Source organism: Nilaparvata lugens, chromosome 12 (genome assembly GCF_014356525.2).
Source record: "Nilaparvata lugens isolate BPH chromosome 12, ASM1435652v1, whole genome shotgun sequence".
Taxonomy (NCBI): Eukaryota; Metazoa; Arthropoda; class Insecta; order Hemiptera; family Delphacidae; genus Nilaparvata; species Nilaparvata lugens.
In genome coordinates this window covers 4,107,109-4,129,569 of record NC_052515.1, presented here as the reverse complement: position 1 = coordinate 4,129,569, position 22,461 = coordinate 4,107,109, and the positions used below count along the sequence as shown (strand labels likewise).

At 37.4% G+C, this 22,461-nt stretch overlaps 1 protein-coding gene across 1 annotated transcript; it reads left to right on the top strand.

Moving 5' to 3' along the window:
- The first annotated feature begins 9 nt into the window (after nt 1-9).
- LOC111044229 (apoptosis inhibitor 5) lies at nt 10-21,991 on the top strand. The gene is made up of 9 exons (XM_039438725.1): nt 10-202; nt 1,342-1,503; nt 3,797-4,123; nt 7,750-7,947; nt 10,948-11,142; nt 14,064-14,227; nt 16,109-16,334; nt 18,513-18,684; nt 21,566-21,991. The coding sequence occupies exons 1-9, from the start codon at nt 125-127 to the stop codon at nt 21,694-21,696; spliced, it is 1,653 nt and encodes a 550-aa protein (XP_039294659.1). The 5' UTR covers nt 10-124; the 3' UTR covers nt 21,697-21,991.
- The last annotated feature ends 470 nt before the right edge of the window (nt 21,992-22,461 follow it).

The window sequence follows — 22,461 nt, the reverse complement described above, 5'->3', positions numbered from 1 at the left end:
CTCTTCATCTTCATCTTCATTTGCATTTCTGTGGACGATGTTGGCTTGTGTCGTGAACGTTTTCTATTCGAGTGTTATTTTGTGACTAGTTTTGTGAATTTTATTGTTTCTACACATTATCAAAATGAATGGTAACGATTGTATTGAAAAACTGTACAGAAATTTTGGAGTTCTCGCTGATGCAAAAGATAAAATCGCTGAAGTAAGTAAACTTTTACTTCCGGCAACTTTTAGGTTACCTACCAAGAAGCAGAGCCATTTATTTCCATTGTTGTTTGCAGATGATTGTTTTACTATATGAAACGTTTAAAAATTTAAAACTATATTTATATTATATTTAGTTTGTTACAAAAATGTATTATACAGTCAACTAGAACGATTTGTTCTGTTGCATCATCGGCTAAGTAGACCATTATCTTTGTTGACCAAAGATTAAGATATTTGATATCTCAAGAAATTGTAGACTGAGAATATTTTTGTGCAGAATGTTAAACTTTAAAAATACACATTCTTTTAATATCTATTTTTTTCTTGTTTGTGTATCAGTGATTCGACTGCTATTTTATATCTAGATATAGGCCAACTAGACATCTGGCTCAAACCTTGAGTTTATTGTCTACGATAGATTCCATCCAGCAAGTGAATCACTTTTCAAGTTTTAAAAACAGTAAATCTTAATTGTATTTTTTCTTTAGGGCTACTCTTGAATAAAAATAGAAATCTTAGTACCTACCCTTTTAGTCACAACATGTTTCTGCTATATGATGTCATTGTCAAATAATATGTATTCTATGAATATTTTATAACTTGATAATAGCATCATATAGCTGAAACATGTCGTGACTAATTAATTTTAAAAATAGTTCTAAGATTCCTATTTTTACATATAAGCCTAGTAGCCTAAATCTGAATTTTAGTACCTTGATTTATTAAATAATTTGATCAAAGGTACAACGTAGCCTATTACTCTTATTTGCATGCCACTTTTTCAGTGAATTGCTAAGGTTAGGGTTTCCATCCAGTCATTATTATACATTATTTCATAGGTACTGTTATGCTAACTTTATTTTTATTTCAATGCAATGATATAGTCCATCAATTGACTGATTGCATATTATATTCTTTGACCACTATAAATAGTAACAAACTTCATTAACTTAGTTGAATGATATAGTCAATAACAATTGATTATTTTTAAAATTATGATAGTGTAGACTAGTAACTATATAAATGATTCAAGATCCAATCAATATCTAACTTAATTATCAATTACCGGTATTCACTATTTATAATTTCCCTGAAAAAGAATCGTTTTTATTCAACTATCCATTTAATTTTCAGCATGAAAAAGAGTATCTGGAGATTCTTATGGCTGTGAAAGGATCCGAGAAGGAAAAACGGTTGGCATCACAATTTATTGCCAGATTTTTCAAGCATTTCCCAAATTTAGCTGATCAAGCAATAGAAGCCCAATTGGATTTATGTGAAGACGAGGATGTGTCTGTAAGTATTACAATAATTATATCAATTATCAATATTTAATTTCAACCAAATTTTATCATATTATTTATCAATTAGCAATATTCAATTTTAACCAAATTTCATCACCAAAACAAGTAAGCTAAAATAATTGTCAAAGTTTATCTCTTATCCACAGTTTGGGATTAAATGTGTTCTCGTATTGTAATAAATTGACTAAGCAATGTATTTCTTATAATTATTTAATAAACCATGATGAAATGAAAATATAAAATGGATTTGACCACTTTTTACAAACCTCTCAAATGCCTGAATTCTTAAAATATTCTTCTATCAGAAATAAAACTTGTTTTTTAAAGCTTGTTGGAATAGACAGCTTTGATTCGTCAATTATTAAGCCGCGTCCAGACTATGTCGATCGACAAAGTCGATCCACTCGTGACGATCGACACGTTCGATATTTGACTTGTCCATATATCTCCAAATGTGGACTAGTCGAGCGGCACACGCCGGTGTAAGTAAGTTTAAATTAAAGTTGATAAATAAATGAGTGACTCGGAAACCGCTTTAGTGGCGGCTGCTGCAATTATCATTGCAGTTGCAAGAAGTCAGCATGATCGCCGTCGTCGCCGCCCAAGGAGGTTTTGGGTAAGGCCCAGCCTAGACCGAGGCAGAAAAAAGTATAGTACTGAAGAATTTTTTGCATAATAATGTTGATGATTTGAATTTGGAATACAGATGTGAAGTAGGCTTTCAGAACTTTTTTAGAATGAATAATTCCGATTTTGGAAATATATCAAGTGAAATTGCACCAGTAATCATCAAACAAGACACAAAATTCAGACCAGCTATTCCAGTGAGCCAGCGCCTTGCAGTAACTCTGCGTTTTTTTGGCAACAGGAGATTCTTACGTACATTGGGCCACCTCTTTAAAATTTCAAAGCAAGCAATATTAATTTAATAATATAAACTTGGAATAATTTTCAATTAAATAAATATTGAAAGAACAATGTGAAATGTTGCGCAACTTCGTTCGACACGTCCACACTACTGATTTCGATTCGACTTCGTCGATCCGCACCGACTTGATTCGGATTGAAGTCGGTTCGGGCCGACATGATTCGACAAAGCCGGGCGACATGTCCACACTTGTTCAACAGTGTCGATCGACCCCATTCGGCATAGTGTGGACGCGGCTTTACAGTATCTTGCTAGTGCAAAGTGTCTTTGTTTAATGATTATTAGGTAGGCCTAGTTGATTCATTGATGACTAATGGTATGCTACTAATATTAAAGATATCACTTATTATTTATAAAACGATAACTTATCTATAGTGAGATTCACGTTATACTGTCAGTGAAAATTGTAGGAACGCATTGTTGCTGTTATTCAACTTTCAGTGTAAGATATAGTACATGTACTGCAGTACATGTACTATGAGTCATGTTATCCCGCTGTATATGATCTGAAATTAATTATAGTTGATTTTTGTTAATAATGATCAGTTTCATCTCAAAGTTTATCATATTCACGTATAAGTTTATCATACTCACATATAAGTTTGGTAGGGAGTTAGTGGGAAGGATATTTTTAATATTCTTTCCGAAGAATGGACATTGATATGTCCAAAGCTCCGCCAATTTATGTAGATGCATAAAAATATTATCTATAGTTATTCCAAATTGCTTTTCTCATATCATATACAGTTCAATAATGATTTTTTTAGTCTATATTATGTAAATTCATCTATCATTTTGCTGTATCGTAAGCTATTATATATATTTATTTATTTGAAAATTTACATATTTGAGGGCACCAGGAACTGAATCCCATTATTGCCCTCATAACACACATTGAGCATAATACAATTTGAAAATACACTACACTAAAATGAAATAGAATAACTTAACTAATATACTATTGAGTTTTAGAAAAAACAAAATACAAAAAAGATAATAGAAAACCTTGCAAATATGAAACTTATAGTATAACAGATAAAAGAAGAAGAACTAAGTATGTAACTAATACTGAAGAATTCAAGAAGGAAAGAAAAAAGAAACAAAAAAAGAGAATTATGGAAACTTTGCAAATATGAAACTTATAAATAAAAACACTAGGTAGCCTAATAAATTATGTAATACATAGGAAAGAAAAAAAAAGACAAAACTCAACAATATAAGTGTAAAAGCCAGTATATATTGTAATCTACATAAATAAAGTACTGAATCAATCAATTCACATTTTAAAAAATCATTAATCTTGAACGTATATATAATTTGTTTCTATTTTTTTAAATCCTTTTCTCCCGGTGTTTAGATCAGGAAACAGGCGACCAAGGACCTGCCGAGCCTGTGCAAGGACAACAAGGAGCACACCCAGCGCATCGCCGACATCCTGGCCCAGCTGTTGCAGGCCGAAGACAAGTCAGAGCTGGCCGTAGTGCAGAACTCGCTGATGACGCTTTTCAAGATCGACGCCAAAGGATCACTGGCCGGTCTGTTTGCGCACATATTGAACGGGGAGGACGCCGTCAGGGATCGATGCATGAAGTTCTTGGGCGGCAAACTGAAGGCGCTGGGTCATGAGGTGGTCAACCGGGAGGCTGAGGACTATCTCATCGCTGAGGCTAAGAAGGTGTTGCAGGTGAGCAGGGTTTCAACTAATTAGTTCGTTATTTTAGAATTATTCAGAGTTCTGCAAAGGAAACGCGTGTTTTTCGAGCAGCCAGTACTCGTCAACAGGAGAGGGTATTGCCTGGAACGAATGTTGGCAGACGACCCATACTATGCCATTTTAGTTGCTATGAGCGTTGGAACGTACAACATCGTGTGTTCGCTGTTAGGCAGTTTTTTAGAAACAATGGATTTGTAGTCACAGTGCAACGCTTTTTCGTCAATTTTTAGAGTTGGACGTCGAGGTGCAATGCCCGATCGATATAATGTACTCCGATGGGCTGCAGCGTTTAGGAGTACTAGTTCTGCGATGAAAAAGAAACCACCTGGTCTTCCCTGTTCCCCGGAAAGTGTAGACCGAGTCAGAAAGTCAGAACGGCAGTGTTGAAGTCCTAGACGATCGACTCGACGACACTGACTCGGTCTACATTTTCAGGAGTACGAACTGAACGGGAAAGACAAAGTGGTTTTTCTTCATCACAGAACTAGTACTCCTAAACGCTGCAGCCCATCGGAGTATAGTATTTCGATCGGGCATTGCACCTCGACGCCCAACTCTAAAATATTGACGAAAAAGCGTTGCACTGAAACTACAGATTCATTGTTTGAAAAAAACTGCTCAACAGCGAACACACGATGTTGTACGTTCCAACGCTCATAGCAACTGAAATGGCATAGTATGGGTCGTCTGCCAACATTCGTTCCCGGGTAATACCATAGAAAACGATAGCATAAGTAGAATCCCATGGTATAGGGCGTTATGTCGCAACTTTTACTGTTATCCGAAGCCAATACTTCACGAAGTTCTTTCCTATGCAGCTGTGGTGATGCTGGTAGTCTCTCAAATTGCGCCGTTCATACACTCTCACCCCAACAAAACAGTAAAAATTGACAATAATCGACAGTAATCGGCTTGAGATAACAGTAAAAGTTGCGACATAAATTCCTATACCATGGAATATCTACTTACGCTATTGTTTCTCTATGGTAATACCCTCTCCCGTTGACGAGTACTGGCTGTTCGAAAACACGCGTTCCTCTGCACAAACCTGTACAAGACTTGTGTAGTAGTGATTGTCTCCCAAACAGTTCAGATTTAGGCCAGGTATTCCAACAGGAGACGATCTCTTCTTATTCATGGATAAAGTTCTTAAAATAGCGGTGGAGCTGAGGCATGTGGGTTGGTGGCAGACCTCACAAAGGCTATTGGTCTTGTCAATGGGAAAATATTGTCTCGTAAGCTGCAGCTGTATGAATTCAGGGATGCGGTTCTCAGATGGTTTGACTCATACTTCAATTACAGAAATAATCAAAAGTATACAAGAATACAAGATCTTTATTTGCCATAGAATAAAACAAGTTTACAATAGGCGTCGTCAGTTTAACAATATTTTCATTTTAAAAATAATTGAGTCAATTTGTCACATTCATAAAATCATTACAATTTAGATACTCATCTGTTGAGTAAAATCCTCTAACCTTAAGCCATCCAGCAATAGTTCTTTTAAAAATGTTCAGCGGCAACAATCTTGTTATACAGTTTTCATTGTAAATAACTGTGGCTTTTCATAACTTTTTTAACGCTTTTCAGTATTTTGCATAGTCTAACACTCGGTTTTGCCAAGTCATATCTATGTCTTGTATGAGACGTATGAACAGTATCATTGGAAGTGAACTGATTTAAATTTTCCTTGACATAAATCAAGTTTTGGAAAATGAAAAGTCATAATTTTTAAATTGTAAAATAAGTTCTACAGGATACATAGTTTTTATGTTACAAATTGTTCTGATAACTCGTTTTACCAAATGAAGCTTTTTTGCAGCACTGGAATTACCTGGTGACGTTCACCATAACATAAATGAACATGGAAAAGGCCAAAATATGTAGTGACTAATACCTCTTTATTCACACAGTTTCTTAATTTTCTCAAGTAAAAATTACTCTTTTTACAGAGATTATCAATATGTGTGTCCCAACATAACTTACTGTCTAAATATATTCCTAAAAGCTCAGCAGGTTTCAAACGTGAAGCATCCATATCAACTACAGCTTCCAGTGTGAACGTTATCTTTTCAGTTTTACTTTCATTCACAACCAGAGAATTAGCCTTATACCAGGCTTTTGCTTGTCCAAGTGAATGTGTCAAACAGAATCCACTAAGAGATGATTACTCTCCGAGCAGTGTCTATAAAAAGATATAACTTGGTCGAATAATAATATTAATTGCGTGTTGCTGCGAGTTGTTTTTTGCTCCGGTGTGTGAGCTTACACAGTATTTATCTATACCATATTGTACAATTATTATAACTTTTGAAATGGCACACCATGCTTATGCACAAAACTGTTCTTAATTCAAAAAGTTTCTCAAAATGTAGCCCAAAACTGTTCTCATTTCAATCTAACAATATTCCAAATCTAGGTTGTGTATTATGTGTCTCATATTTTCAAAGATTTCGGCCCGGTTGCACAAAAGCCAGTTAGAATTTAATTGTGATTAAATTACACGAGCACCAATCATAAAAGGTTTTTCTGAGAAGAAGGATTCTCTGATTGGTTCTCGTGGCATTTAATCGGGATTAAATGTTAACAGACTTTTGTGCAATCGGATTTAAATCTTTGAAAATATGAGACCCTTAGGGCCGGTTTCCAAGCTCGAGATTTAGCATAGTTCTAGACTTTGAACAGCTGGAGTCAGAAAATTAGCTTTCCAAAACTGGGCGTAGTCGCAGTTTTAATTTTCTTCTTCTTCTTGTCTCCCCAGCCTCGACCCAGTTCTTGCATACCCATCTGTCCATCGCCATCCTTCTCATCTCCAGAAAAGTCTTCCTATCTCTTCCAATCTCCTCAATTCTGTCATCATATGAGTACCTCGGTCGTCCTACACTTCTCCTTCCCTGCACTCTCACATTCACAAACTGTTTCGTCTTTCTCATGTCATTCATCCGCTGTATATGTCCATACCATTTAAGCTGCCTCATTTAAATCCTCTCACTTACATCTCTCATGCCAACTTCCTCTCTTATTCTGGTGTTTCGTATTCTATCCCTTTTTGTCTTCACCAATGTTTTTCTATGACATTTCATTTCCACCGTTCTTATTTTATTTTCATGGCATGATCTCATGGGCCAGCTTTCACTCCCGTACAGTAAGATTGGCTCAATTATTGATTGATCTGTATACCTGATTTTTCTCATTTCTATAATTGGAAACGTTTTTCCTTGACGAAATCAAACATTTCTAAATAATTCAAAAAAGCTGAAACTTTATACTATTATCTCTTTATTTTATTTAGTGTTTAATTTTCTAGTTTTTTGACATTTAGTTTTTTGACATTTAATTCAAACGTGACTTTGACAATGACTACGACTACGCCCCGTTTCGGAAAGCCAATTTTCCTACTCCAGCTGTTTAAAGTCTAGAACTTAGCCAAATCCCGAGCTCGGAAACCGGCCCTTAGTACACAACCTAGACTTGGAATGTTATATAGAATGAAATAATAACAGTTTTGGGCATAAGAAAACAGAGCAAACACAGTTCAAAACCAAAGGAGCGAATGAACAGTTTGTAATAGATGTGAAAATGTGTGTTTTGTTCAGGACGTGACGGCGGACGAATTTCACATCTTGATGGAGGTGCTGGTGTGGACACGGCTGGGCCAATCACCGGCCGGCCACCGTGAGTTGGTCGAGATAGTGGCCGAGCAGGCACTCGGCGAGCCTGACTTTGACCCGAGTGACGACGAGCATGTGGACCGGCTCGTGCATAGCGCCAAGCATGCGTTGCCTTACTTCAGTGTGAGTCACCCTTACAATCATTATTCACATATTACAAAACAATTACTCGATAATCCAGCCTGTAAAGTAGACAGGCTCGTGCATGTGTTGCCTTTTGCCTTACTTCATTGTGAGTACAGTACTCGTCCCGTAGCTTTGCCTCCGTGACTTTGAAACGGCATATAGGCAATGTATGGATCGCGGGGTAATATTCACGGCTTTGAAAAAACTTCAAAGAGACCTTTGAAACTCCAAAGAAACTTCAGCTTCAGAGACCCTAGATCCCTAGATGGAGGAAGCTCCCTACACACAGAGATTCTTCATGGATGAGAGAGTTGCAACGTATCACCAACAATGGAAAGAGAATGTTGAACGAATGTCAGCTGGTAGGCTGTGTTTTGCTAAAATGACGTTTTTCTCCAAAAAGCTCCTTGTGTATCTTTTCGGATGCATGCAACACTTTGCTTTTGAGAAAATGCAAAAGAGCATCTGTTGCTTATGAAAAGAAAAAACATTTTCAATAATTGACCGAGCGATGTGAGGTCTAAGATTCAAGTTGACGGTTTTGCATTTCTCTTGTTTATATGTTGCGCATTTACGGCGAAACACGGTAGTAGATTTTTATGAAATTTGACAGGTATGTTCCTTTTTAAATTTCGCGTCGACGTATATACAAGTTTTTTGGAAATTTTGCATTTCAAGGATAATATAAAAGGAAAAGGAGCCTCCTTCATACGCCAATATTAGAGTAAAAATCAGACTATAGAATCATTCATCATAAATTAGCTGTCGAGTGGACTGTAATACTACCTGTTCAAAAACATCGAACATCTTGAAAATTGTATCTTTCCATCAACGTTGTAGAAAGTTGCAGCCAGAGCTGATAACAGCGCTCACACTCACATTCCGGGCCGACACGTCACGGTACGATATAGGACAGAAAGCTCTGATTCTATTCATTCATCATAAATTAGCTGTCGAGTGGATTATAAATTGCATGCAATGACGCATGCGATTCAATATATCAATGTATTGGTGAGTAAACAGCTGTTGTGTCGAATATTAATTGCATGCAGTGAGGCAGGCAATTGATAACTTGAAGTAGCATAGTATTTTCTACCGACTTTTCTCGGCTTTCAACTCGGTAAGCTTTTGATGATAGTAGCATATAACTGTTTACATAAATTATTAGCATTGTCGATACAACAACCCAAACAGCCATTAGTCGTTTATACACTGATATCTTGCCGACACGACAGGACAGGACACAATTTACTCTGATTGACAGTATTAGAAGAGACTGTGGTTTATAACTGCGCGAGGTCTACTGTTCACAGAACTACTAAGTATTCTATGTTTTTGAACGGGTAGTATTATAGCCTATTGGCCCTCCTCCGATAGGCAAAGCTACAGGACCCGTACTATACTTGACTCATTTGATTTATTTACAAATAATCATTGTAATGCCGCATCTACATGTTGGCCCAATGAAGGCCAATGTCGACCAGCGTCAGGGTGTGGATGGGTGGTTTGCCAACGCTGGCCTTCATTGGGCACATGACACATGTTGAACAGGAGAACTGTGTTGAGGGAAGTGTAGAACATGTGTGTAAACATGTGCTCGTCATGTATATTGGTCATGTGTAAAGTTAGTAGACAGAAGGTTGGTCACTCATCTATAGTATTTTCGTTGAAATGCAATTGGAGTGGGGGAACTGCAGCCGTGACGTAGGCTGTAGTACAGAGTAGGCAGAATATCGCATTCTTGAAAATCATATGGTGTCGTATAGTCTAATTATATTACACAAACATTTTCTGACATGCAAGCTTTCTGTTTCTGCTTTACGATAATTATTAAAACATTTGAATAATACAAGCATTTTGCCATATAAAAGCAAAAACCCCACCTTCTAACCTTCCCTTTCAAACCCTTAAGGTTTCTTCATCTTCTAGGTCGTGTTTATATTTTGTAGTTTGGCTATACATCAGCTTGTGAATTTCGGGGATGAGATATTTTGATTCTCGTAGAACATGTGCTCGATACCAGTATGTGTTCAGTGCATTTACAATGAATGAAATTCATCGGATTTATCGGGATCGGTTTATCGGTTTATTGCGATGCATTAATTTATCAAGATTTTTTAAGGGTTAATCTAAAATTATAATAGTATAACATTGTCTACTAACGCTTTTCCAGCTTATTAACTTTTTCGTGTCACATTTTTAGATTCATGAAAAACTTTCAACTTCATTTTATTCATAAATGTTGAATGAACTTGAAATATTTAACCAACATCATTAGAATCGGTGATTCATTCGCTATAAGTATGGATAATTTTAAAGTTCTAGGTCAATCTTGAGGTGATTAAACGACGATATAATTTGAAGATACAGTGAATAAACTGTAGTATGCTCAATGTGGTTACTCTAGAACATTTTTACTAAACGTGACGTCACGCTGGCGTTCCCACCACCACTTTGAATCATACACCTGTGAGTGATCAACCTTTTGTCTACTAACGTTGGGTCATGTGTGCTCGTTATCAGCAAGAGGCTTCGAACAAGAAACAGCTGTTTGTCAGCAGTTTATAACGTAAAATAAACCACTGGAAAATTACAAATTTAAACCAGGTTGCACAATGGTCCGTTAACATTCAATTGAAATCCTGATTGAATGCCACAAGAGCCATTCAGAGAAGCCTTCTCAGAAAAACCGTATCTGATTGTCTCTCTTGGAACTTGATCAAGATTAAAATTGAACAGGATTTCATGCAACTGGGCCATAATAATACAAAAATAATTGAACTATCGTGAAGCAATTTGACGCTGGTAAACTCTCATACTGTGCCTTACACTCTCTCCTGGCCAAAACAGTAATGATAGACAGTAGTCGACAGTAATCGGCTTCAGTTAACAAATCATCGGCTCGAAATATGGAAAATAAACTACCTATACCATGGGATATCTACTTATGCTATCTTTTCTCTATGGTATTATCCTAATGTGTGTATTTTGTTGCAGTCGCAGATAGATTCGTCCAAGTTTGTGGTGTACATGTGTGAGCTGGTGCTTCCTCGGCTGTCGGAGGTGTCGTCAGCTGATGAGAACAGCGACCCACAGCTGGACATTCTCAAGCTGTTTGCCGAATTGTGCACACACTGCACCAAACTGCCAGACCCCACCGTGTCTGTGCAGTGTGTCTTCAATACGCTGTTGGTAAGTTTACTACTACTTTTAAAATACTGTAACCTTATGTGCAATTCCTTAAGGTGAGTACAGTGATGTAGATGTGATGTATGATGATTTACGCGCCGCGAACACGAGCAATTCAGTTTTCATCAGCTGGATTATATCTGTATTTGTACAGAAACGGTAGGATACAGTTATAAAAAGCTTGGCATCAGCTGATTAAAAGTGAATTTCTCGTGTTCGCGGTACGTAAATCTGTACTCACCTTAAGGGTAACCGTCTGTTACGGGTTTCTACACTAATAAAACACTATCTATACTGATTAGATTATTCTGCCACCCTTAACAGATCACACAGATTGAAGTGATAAACTGTATAAGCAACTACAAATGTCCGCAAAAGTCTGTTAACACTGTATCACTTGAGTCTGTCACGATACGAGAAGAAACAAGCAACATAACTGTATTTTGTTAACTAACTCCCGACTGCAACACGCGCCATTTATATATGCCCTGTAGAATAGTCGAGAGGTAGAGAATACAGCTGAGTTCTCCAGAAGGGTCTGGGTGTGTGGAAACGTTCCACCAATCGCAGTGCATGGAGCTTGCCAGAGAATTCTAGATCTTGCTTGCCATTGGTCGATGGTTCCTCTCACCAAAACTGGAATCTACTAGAACAATTCAGAAGCCCCTTACAAGAAACCCCTTGCCTCCTGCCATCCTTCTAAAGGCCTCATCCATAACACCGACCACTGGAACCGTATTCAACCGATCCGTTCGGCCGTTGGATCGGACGAATCTGCCATATGGTCGTCATTTGGAACCGTTTACGTCAGTCTAGTTCAGTAGTTGGCTGGTTTCCAATTATTGAATCAACTACTATCATAGCCACAAAAATTTTTCATAAAAAATGATTATATTGAAATTTTGAAAATTGAATTAACAAATATTCACTGAATTAGTTATTCATTACAATAATCTTACCATCAGATCCTATTTGTTCAGCAATCTTTGTCCACAGATTCCTTTGAACATCACGACGATGATATCTTTTGTCTCGCATATCTCACAATGGAACATGCTCTTGAACCAAACTTATCAACTTTTCATTGTCCATAGTTACAACTTTATAAAACAGAACAACTCCAAAAAACCAACAAAACTGTAGAACAATTTTAGATTAGGAACACTTTTTTGTCTCAGCTCGACTAGTTAGTTCGGCCGGATAGAGCCGGAAAATCCCATTCAATTCGGTTCGAAAATTTGATCGACCGGAGACGGCTGTGCACGGCCGTATGAACCTGTTGCAATGGACGAGCATCTATTCCTTTCTTTGTTGGGGGATCCTTCGGACGAGTTCGGTAGTTTTCGGCCGATGCTTGTTCGGACGAAAACGGTTCTACTGGACGGCCCACCTTAGAGGCATCGCGTCTCCAACGGCGCGTGTCGAGCTTTCTGCTTATGGTCTCGATAAGCTTGCTTATAGCTATGCGTGTCGACACGTCTCTAAACAATTGATTTTTTTGTCATTTATTTCATTTATGTATGATTTACCAGTATCTTTTTAAATGTGTTTATCTTTGAAACGGAAATGTGAGGTTTTCGCCATTCATTTTCTCTTGGAATTCTGTATCGAAATGATGTATTTATGACCGCCTTCCCATTTTAAAAAATTAGATTTGATTCAAAATCGCGGTCCAAAATTTTGAAGTGACAGAATTTTTTTTCAATTAGAAGACGATCCATATTGAAACCTACTGTTAAATTATTCTTATAAAAGAAATATTAAGCTGTTTCCATAATTTTCACCAACTCCTGTATTTATTCAAGTAGCAGCAATAGCAACATTTACTGCCCGGGTCCTGTAGCTTTGCCTATCGGCGGAGGGCCACTAGACTATAATACTACCCGTTCAAATACATGAAACATTTTTGAAAATGTATCTTTCCACAAGCAACAGATGTCCTTTTGCATCTTCTCAGAAGCAACGTGTTGCATCCGACAAGATACACAAGGAGCTTTTTGCAGTTTCGTCCTTTTAGCACAAAACAGCCTATCAGCTGACATTCTTCAACATTCTTTTTCCATTGTTGGTGATACGTTCTCTCATTCATGAAGAATCTCTGTGTGTAGGGAGCTTCCTCCATCTAGGGTGTCTGAGGTTTTTGCAAAGCCGTGAATATTACCCCGCAAACTATACCTTGCCTATGTACCGTTTCAAAGTCACGGAGGCGACGCTACTTGACGCTTAGTGTACATGGGAAACAAAACTGACTGAATTTTTTTTTGTGAGAAGTTGATATTGTGGTAATTATTCATATAAAATAAGAAGATTGAGAAATTGTCAAAAACCACAGATTTTATTGAAATTTAGAAAGACTGGTTTCGGTTGTTACACCATTGTCAATCTCTGATAAACCAGTTTCTCTGAGTTTATCAGAGAGATTGACAATGGTGTAACAACCGAAACCGGCCTTTCTAAATTTCAATAGAATCTGTGGTTTTTGACAATTTCTTAGTCTTTTTATTTAAAATTTTTTACAAGATAGGACCATAGAGAAAACAATAGCATAAGTAGATATCCCATGGTATAGGGCGTTTATGTCACAACTTTTACTGTTATCTCAAGCCGATTACTGTCGATTATTGTCAATTCTTACTGTTTTGTTGGGGTGAGAGTGTATGAACGACAGAATATGAGAGACTACCAGCGTCACACAGCTGCATGGGAAAGAACTACGTGAACTATCGGCTTGAGATAACAGTAAAAGTTGCGACATAAACGCCCTATACCATGGAATATCTACTTATGCTATTGTTTCTCTATGATAGGACTGACCGGGAGAGATAAATTCAACATACAGAACACACAATACTGAGTACAACATGAGTAGTAGCCTTCATTGAAGTTAAAAGCAAAGCTTTATGTTTATATTCATTGATTTGCAGAGTTTCATGCCGCCGCCACCAATGACAGATGGCGAAGAGCAGGAAGAACCGAAGCTGTTTTTTTCGTACGTTGAATGTCTGATGTACTCACTGCATCGGCTGGCTCGGCTCTGCCCCGAATTCCTTACACAAGACGCTGACCGACTCAAGGATTTCAGACTCAGGTAAATCTCATACTTTTTTATTCAGTATAAGAATTACCGTAAAATTAATGAATAGGGGTGATGAAGTAACTCCCTTTTAAATAAATTTAAATAAGCTCATTGATTCATCATGTCTAATTGATTAAAAAGCCTGCATACAGACTTGAGCGCAACGATCACGCGCATTCCACTTTTTATCAGCTGATGGTAAGATTATTATATCTGAATCAACCCGTTTCTGTACAAAATATCGGGGCACCGAGCTTCGCTCGTTATTTATTTATAAACTATTGTCAAAAAGAACACAATTCTTTAAAATGATTGGGGAAGAACAAACAGGCACAGCCCAAAACTGTTTCTTCCCTGAATTTTGATTTATACACTATAAATAGTCCAGAAAGTAGGTTATGCTCCATACACTTGAATTCAGGTTCAATTTTCAGTTCAAACATTTGAAAACAAAAAAGTTCTAATTATATTGTTTACAAACCAAATTGAATAACAAAATAACACTCACTAATCACTTAAAATTGTCAAATAATGATCAACTTTGAAAATTATGATATACTCTAGTTTAGAATAATGATCATGTGATGTCAACAAATCAGATTATTTTGATCAAGATTAAAATTTCTAGATAATATTTCTTGCTGATTGATTACACAGCTGGAAATAATTCTGTTTCTCTTCCACACACGCATCTTCTGTTTCGACAGACGACGAAATTATCATCTGTTTTTCCACGGATGAATAATTGTTATCCTTTTCATGTCCTTCAGCGAGTTTTCCCAGGGATGAGATCTAGTGCAATCGAATTTTTATCTCATAAACCTACTATGTTTCAAATTTCGTGAAAATCGTTAGAACCTTTTTTGAGATCCGTTGGACATAAATAACCAGATATAAAAATATATACAGAAATTGCTCGCTTAATATAATAGGATACAGATATAACCAGCTGATGAAATGCATGTGTTTGTGGCTCAAGTCAGGAATAGGGAACCAGAATTTGGAACGCTAGCGCTTCCTTGATATAAAATGTGTGTAGATCAGATGACAGGCTGAGCGCCTACATTCAAATGTACAAAAATAATCTCATTTTGAATTAATTTGTTTTAAAAATTATTTGACTTCAAACTCAAACGCTAGTACTATCATGAAGAAGATGTGAACTTTAGATTGGGAAATTTTGCCACTAGAGATCCATTCATTGGACAATATTAATTTAATTTTTGTACGTTCCTTAGTTCTCCCCTCTCAATCTGTGCTTTTTTGTAAAAATAAAATCAATACTAAATTTTTGTATGTGTAGGCCTAATTATTTCCACTATAGTGAGGTCCACGTTTTAATGGCAGTGTTTAATTAGCAATGGTATTGCGATCCTTGTCTATCTTCCAACAAAGCAGATAGCGCTATCTCTTTCTCGCTTTGCTCTGTTGCCAGATCGTCTTTTATCAATGTAGAATTAATAATTAATTAACAACATATTTCATCCCAATCATGGAAATTCATTATGAAATTATTGAAAAATATAATTTATTGCTTTATAAAATATAATTGATAATTTTAAAAGAGAATGAACAGTTAATATTATGTCAATAAACTTGTATCAGCTACCGTCTATAGAAGGCATTGACAAGACAGAGGATCGGCTATCTTTCTCCTCTGCCTTTATAAGGTGGACCTCACTATAGTTTTCATCTTTTTATCTATTCATTATTACAATTTCCTTAACGTTTTTGTTTCAAATTATCAAATCAATTTATTGCCACAGACAAACACTTTATAATTTGTATCGGTCACGTCAATATTACAAACTATATTAGAGATCATACAACAATAGCAATTACCTAAAAATCTAGATAGACTCCATGTTAACATTGAAAATTGTTTGTTTTTAGACTGCAGTATTTTGCCCGTGGCATACAGGGCTACATCAAGAAACTGCGTGAAGCCCTTCAAGGCAAAACCGGAGAAGAGCTGAAAACCGAAGAGAATAAAATCAAAGTGGTTGCTCTGAAAACAACATCCAACATCAACACATTGATCAAGGATCTGTTCCATTCACCACCCAGTTTCAAGTCGACAATCAGTCTGTCTTGGAAGCCTGCCAGATTGAATAGTAACGTGAGTGTTGTTTACAATTTTTTAATCAATTGCTATCAATAAATTGAACTCTGTTAACAGAGTAGAATTGTTCCATAATGGAGTGAAACCGTAATATTCTGTTTTTTTTCTCTCTCCTTCAATGTTATTATTTTATCGCTTTTGTATGATATCTCCAAAAAAAGCAACAATCAACATAGGATTGCATCACATTGAACAGGTGTCATCATTCTAAATTATGATTATTAATTTAATTTATGATTAAAAGGATATGCGATGTGATTTAGAAGTAAAGTGAGAATTGCAAGAGCAAAGGAGGCATTCAGCAATATAAGAAGATTGGTGAGTAGCAAAATGCAAATAGAACTGCGGAAGAAGATGGCCAAGTGTTTGTGTGTGAGCGTGGCTCTCTATGGAGCGGAAACCTGGACTCTCAGAAAGCAGGAGAGAAGAGATTGGAGGCCTTTGAAATGTGGGTGTGGAGGAGGATGGAGAGGATCAGCTGGATGGATAAAGTGAGGAATGAGGAGGTACTGCGTAGAGTAGGAGAGGAAATGAATATTATGGCAGTGATAAGGAGACGAAAGCGGAACTGGCTGGGACACTTGCTGAGGCATGGCGGACTACTTGTGGAGACAATGGAAGGGACTGTGCAAGGAGGGAGGGTGCTGGACGAAAAAGAGTGAAGTTGGTGGATGATATCAGGGAGGAGGGAAAGTACTCCAAGATGAAGAGAATTGCACAGGATAGAGAGGAATGGAGAAGGAGGAATCATGTTTGGACCTGCCCTAGGGCAGAACACCAGTAATAGTAGTATGATATCTTTCATTTTTATTAGTCTACTCAATTACTTATTTAGTATTTCCACACTTACTTACTTTAGTATATTACTTACTTATTAAGTATTTCCACATCGCGAAATACTTTCAATTTCAAGAGATATGAACAGAAGTTTCTAATCAGATCACTCCCGTGTTATCAGGTGGTCATGCAAATTGTTGATTCCGGCTGAAGTATGACAGTTGTAAGGCCTATTGACGACTGAATTATACCGGGTATTTCAAAAAGAATGACCCAATTTTAAACAGTTATATTCATTTAAAAAATGGTGTAGACAATCCAATTTTACATCAAATTACTCACAGAAGTATCAAGTTGATGATGATGTATACTAAGTGTTCAATGTGCCCTCCTTTTGAGGCTCGGATGACATCTAGACGGTACGGTAGCCAAATTCATCCCAGACTATTCGAAAGATGTCTGTCTTCTCAGACTGTAGCTACTGCATCAGTTATCCTGGTTTTTAGCTCCTCAATATCAAGTGCTAAGGGAGGAACATAAACACGATATTCAACGTTATTATAAGTGTTCTATATGTCCTCCTTTTGCTGCTCGGACGACATCTAGACGGTAGCCAAATTCATCCCAGACTGTTAGCAAGATGTCTTCTCGGGCTGTAGCTACTGCATCAGTTATCCTGGTTTTTAGCTCCTCAATATTAAGTGCTAAGGGATCTTTATGGATATGGAGGAACATGAACACGATCTTTAACGTTGTTCCTCCCTTAGCACTTGATATTGATGAGCTAAAAACCAGGATAACTGATGAAGTAGCTACAGCCCGAGAAGACATCTTGCGAACAGTCTGGGATGAATTTGGCTACCGTCTAGATGTCGTTCGAGCCTCAAAAGGATGGCACATATAACACTTATAATAACGTTGAATATCGTGTTTATGTTCCTCCCTTAGCACTTGATATTGAGGAGCTAAAAACCAGGATAACTGATGCAGTAGCTACAGTCCGAGAAGACATCTTGCTAACAGTCTGGGATGAATTTGACTACCGTCTAGATGTCATCCGAGCCTCAAAAGGAGGACAAATAGAACACTCAATCATCATCATCATAAACTTGATATCTCTGTGAGTAATGTGGTTTGTGTTCACCATTTTTTAAAATAAATTAACTGTTTAAAATTGGGTCATTCTTTTTGAAACACCCGGTATATTCAGTTCAGTTCTATGAGGTGCAATGTAGGGCTTTCTATAAAACAGCTGCTGTCAAATTATTATGTCAGAGTCATACAAGGGTTTAATTCAGATTTTGTTATAAAATTCGTCAAAGTTCAGAGTATATTCTCACTTTAGAATAAATAGATGATTGATTGGTGTGATTGATTGATTGATTGAAATGTTTGCAGACCAAGGACGGCAGTCACAGAGGAGGAGGGGATGCAATGAAGCGCCACACACCGATCACATTTGGGGAGGGGGGTGCACCAGACAGCAAGCAGAGCAAGCAGGACTCGCGGGGAAACCGAGAACTGTATCAGCCGCCCGGCGGAAAGTACAGCGACAAGGTGTCCCAATACTGTGAGTAGTCTTCACTTCCAATTTTTGTCAAATCCAATTGAGTACATGGGCCAAATTGAAATGATTCAAAAATAATTTAACCTCAAATAGAGTAGTGACGAAAAATAAACAAAAAATCGAGGATACCAAACCTCAAAAATGTTGTTTGAAGCCTTTAGCTGTGATGACACAAAAATGTATGACGACATGTGTGTACTCACAAGTTCATCATGCATGTCCTGTCGTTAGTGACCAGCCTTAGGATTAAGGGTAACCGTCCACTGGAACCGTATTCAACCGATCCGTTCGGCCGTTGGATCGGACGAATCTGCCGGCCAATAATTCGGCCGAATATGGTCGTTCATTGGAACCGTTTACGTCAGTCTAGTTCAGTAGTTGGCTGGTTGCCAATTATTGAATTAACTACTATCATAGCCACCAAATTTTTTCATAAACAATGATTATATTGAGATTTTGAAAATTGAATAAACAAATAGCCACTAAATTAGTTAGTCATTACGATAATCTTACCTTCAGATCCCATTTGTTCAGCAATCTTTGACCACAGATTCCTTTGAACATCACGACGATGATATCTTTTCTCTCCCATATCTGACAATGGAACTAGCTCTTGAACCAAACTTATCAACTTTTCATTGTCCATAGTTACAACTTTATAATACAGAACAACTTCAAAAAACAAACAAGACTTTGAAACAATTTCAGGTTAGGAACACTTTGTTGTCTCAGCTCGACTAGTTAGTTCGGCCGGATAGAGCCAGAAAATCCCATTCAATTCGGATCGAAAAATTGATCGGCCGGTATGAACCTGTTGCAATGGACGAGCATCTATTCCTTTCTTTGTTGGGGGAACGTTCGGACGAGTTCGGTAGTTTTCGGCCGATGCTAGTTCGGACGAAATCGGTTTTAGTGGACGGCCCATCTAAAGCATAGTGAAGCGGCGAAGGTATAGTTTAACAGAGAAGATAGCTAAGGGTCGGTTTCCGAGCTCAGGATTTAGCCAAGTCCTAGACTTTAAACAGCTGGAGTCAGAAAATTGGTTTTCCAAAACGGGGCATAGTCGCAGTCATTGTCAAAGTCACGTTTGAGTTAAATTTCGAAAAACTAGAAAATTGAACACAAAATAAAATAAAGGGAAAATAGTGTAAAGTTTCAGCTATTTTGAATTATTTAGGAATGTCTAATTTCGTCAAGGAAAAACGTTTCCAATTATAGAAATGAGAAAATAGAAATTACGACTACTGTTATAAAAGCTGAGACTACGCCCCGTTTTGAAAAGGCAATTTTCTGACTCCAGCTGTTTGAAGTCTAGGATTTAGCTAAATCCCGAGCTTGGAAACCGGCCCTAAACCTAGCTCCGCAGTGCAGGCTGGTTGCTTGGCTGAATCGGACTAGGCGCTGAGACAGCAAATAATAGCAGCGTTGGTGGGAATGCGAGCGGCCGCAGTAACACCTCCCACCCAGCAATGGTCGGCGTAGTTACGCCTAGCGGACAGACGAAAGAACAAACCAGTCGGTTATTTGATCCCTCCAGCCAGGCTCAGCCAAGCAGCCGAGACAATAGAACAATGGAGTGACGGTCTTATTCGCGTTCATCAGCAGTTTTCTTTCTCACGACTATTTTTATTTTGTGTGTCAATAATAACTCCAGTCACCAGTAAAAGTTCCAGAAACGTGGTGTACTACCATATTAATGACTTTTCATGATGATTTTTAATTATTTAAAACATTGTTGACATTCTGAGCCTTTAGGCTAAACTTGGGGTCGCTGAGAACGAATCTGCAATCAGAATTTCTCTATCACCAAAAATGACGAAAAAAATCCAGCTGTTGATCTTCCGGCAACCGTTAACAGTCATCCTGCAATGCGGCCGAAACACTTCCAAGCCAGACACCCATCTCGAATGACAACAACGCCAAGCTGTAAGAAACCATCCTGCACTGCGGCGCTAGGTTAAGAGTGTTGAAAATAATGCATGTATCTGAATGGTTCAGTTTCCTTCTATCTTCTTCCCTATGTTGGCTGCTTCAACATGTGCAGGCACATTTGAAAACATGCATTACTTTGCAACACTATCAGCTATCTTCTCTATTACGCTTTACATTCGCCGTTTCACTTTCACTATGTTGACCCTTGGGCTCGTCGATTACGTATAAACTAGTAGTTCTGTGAACAGCAGACATAAACAGCTATAAACCACAGCCTCCTAATACTGTCCAGCAGAGAAAATTCTGTCCTGTCCTGTCGTGTCGGCGAGATATCGGTGTGTAAACGACTAACGGCTGTTTGGGTTGTTGTATCGACAATGCTAATAATTTGTTGTAAACAACTACCTATGCTACTGTCATCAAAAGCTTACAGAGTTGAAAGCAGAGAAAATACCACGGTATTTAGATGAAATATAAATATCTTCTTCTATATACCGTGGAAAATACTATGCCACTTCGAGTTATCAATTGCATGTAATTAATAAGCCCCACTCGACTGCTGATTTATGATCAGCTTTGAGTTAGGCTATCAAATAGCATGCAATTAATAATCCACTCGACAGCTGAGTTATGATTAATAATACTCCATAGTATGATTTTTACTCTAATATTGGCGTATGAAGGAGGCTCCTTTTCCTTTTATAATATCCTTGAAATTCAAAATTTCCAAAAACCTTGTATATACGTTGACGCGCAATTTAAAAATTTAACATACCTGTCAAATTTCTTGAAAATCATGCCGCGTTTCGCCATAAATGCGGAACATAATATTATAAACATGAAAAGAAATGCAAACCGTAGACTTGAATCTTAGACCTCACTTCGCTCGGTCAATTATTCCTGAATAAATAAAACTTTGATATTGATGTAATGTTTATTTTTTTCATTATAGCTCCATCGCAGCTACAACAGAGAGGCGGCAGACCGAGAGGCGGTTCCGGTGGTGGCAGAGGAGCTCGTCTATCCGGAGGCGGTGGAGGATTCAGAGGAGGCGGTTCCCGTGGTTGGAGACGGGGTTACTGATCTCGGCGCCCCCCAAACAACTGGCAAGTACGGGCTTCGATACCCTTCGGATATTGATTACTTTTTTAATAGTGAGTGCTACGGTGAAAAAAAAAGATTCTAAATAAACTCGGATTAGTGATTCGTGGTCGACAGTTTACCACCTTAGAAAACCTTGTTTCTAAATAAACTACGGATTAGTAATTGAATCGAGATCGACAGTTTACTGCCTTAGAAAACTTTGATTCTAAATAAACTTTGGATTAGTGATTCGAGGGCAACAGTTTACTACCTTAGAAAACTTCGATTTTAAATAAACTCTGGATTAGTGATTCGAGAGCAGCAGCTTACTACCGTTGAAAACCTTGTTACTAAATAAACTAAGGATTAGTGATTTAATCGAGGTCGACAGTTTACTACCTTAAAAGAAAGATACTTTAAGAAATATTGAGTTTTTTATCAGTGATTACAGAACCACAAAACATTCATATTAGTGAAGGATTGATACAAATATTGAACTTAATTCGTAAGGGTTTGACATTGGAAGATTGGAATATTGCAGAATGAATATGGTTGGATTGATTTGATATGGTTTAACGTCGTTCAAGTTATTACTTCAGAAGAAAGCTACTTTAGAATGGAAGATTGTGTTTTCAAAAAGTGTGTGTTGCTATGAAAAGTTGAGACAAAAATAAGGAAAGCGGTGTTGTTGGTGTAAGAATAGCAATCTCAATAGAAAATTGAAAAGTGATTGATGCTAGAAATATTAATGATGAGGGTAAGGCT

Bases quoted from the DNA above. Each gene is read 5' to 3' on its own strand.
- LOC111044229 (XM_039438725.1), top strand. From the start codon at position 125: ATGAATGGTAACGATTGTATTGAAAAACTGTACAGAAATTTTGGAGTT. The intron at 1,504-3,796 runs GTAAGTATTACA...CCCGGTGTTTAG, and splicing joins GTGAAGACGAGGATGTGTCT to ATCAGGAAACAGGCGACCAA. The intron at 11,143-14,063 runs GTAAGTTTACTA...ATTGATTTGCAG, and splicing joins GTGTCTTCAATACGCTGTTG to AGTTTCATGCCGCCGCCACC.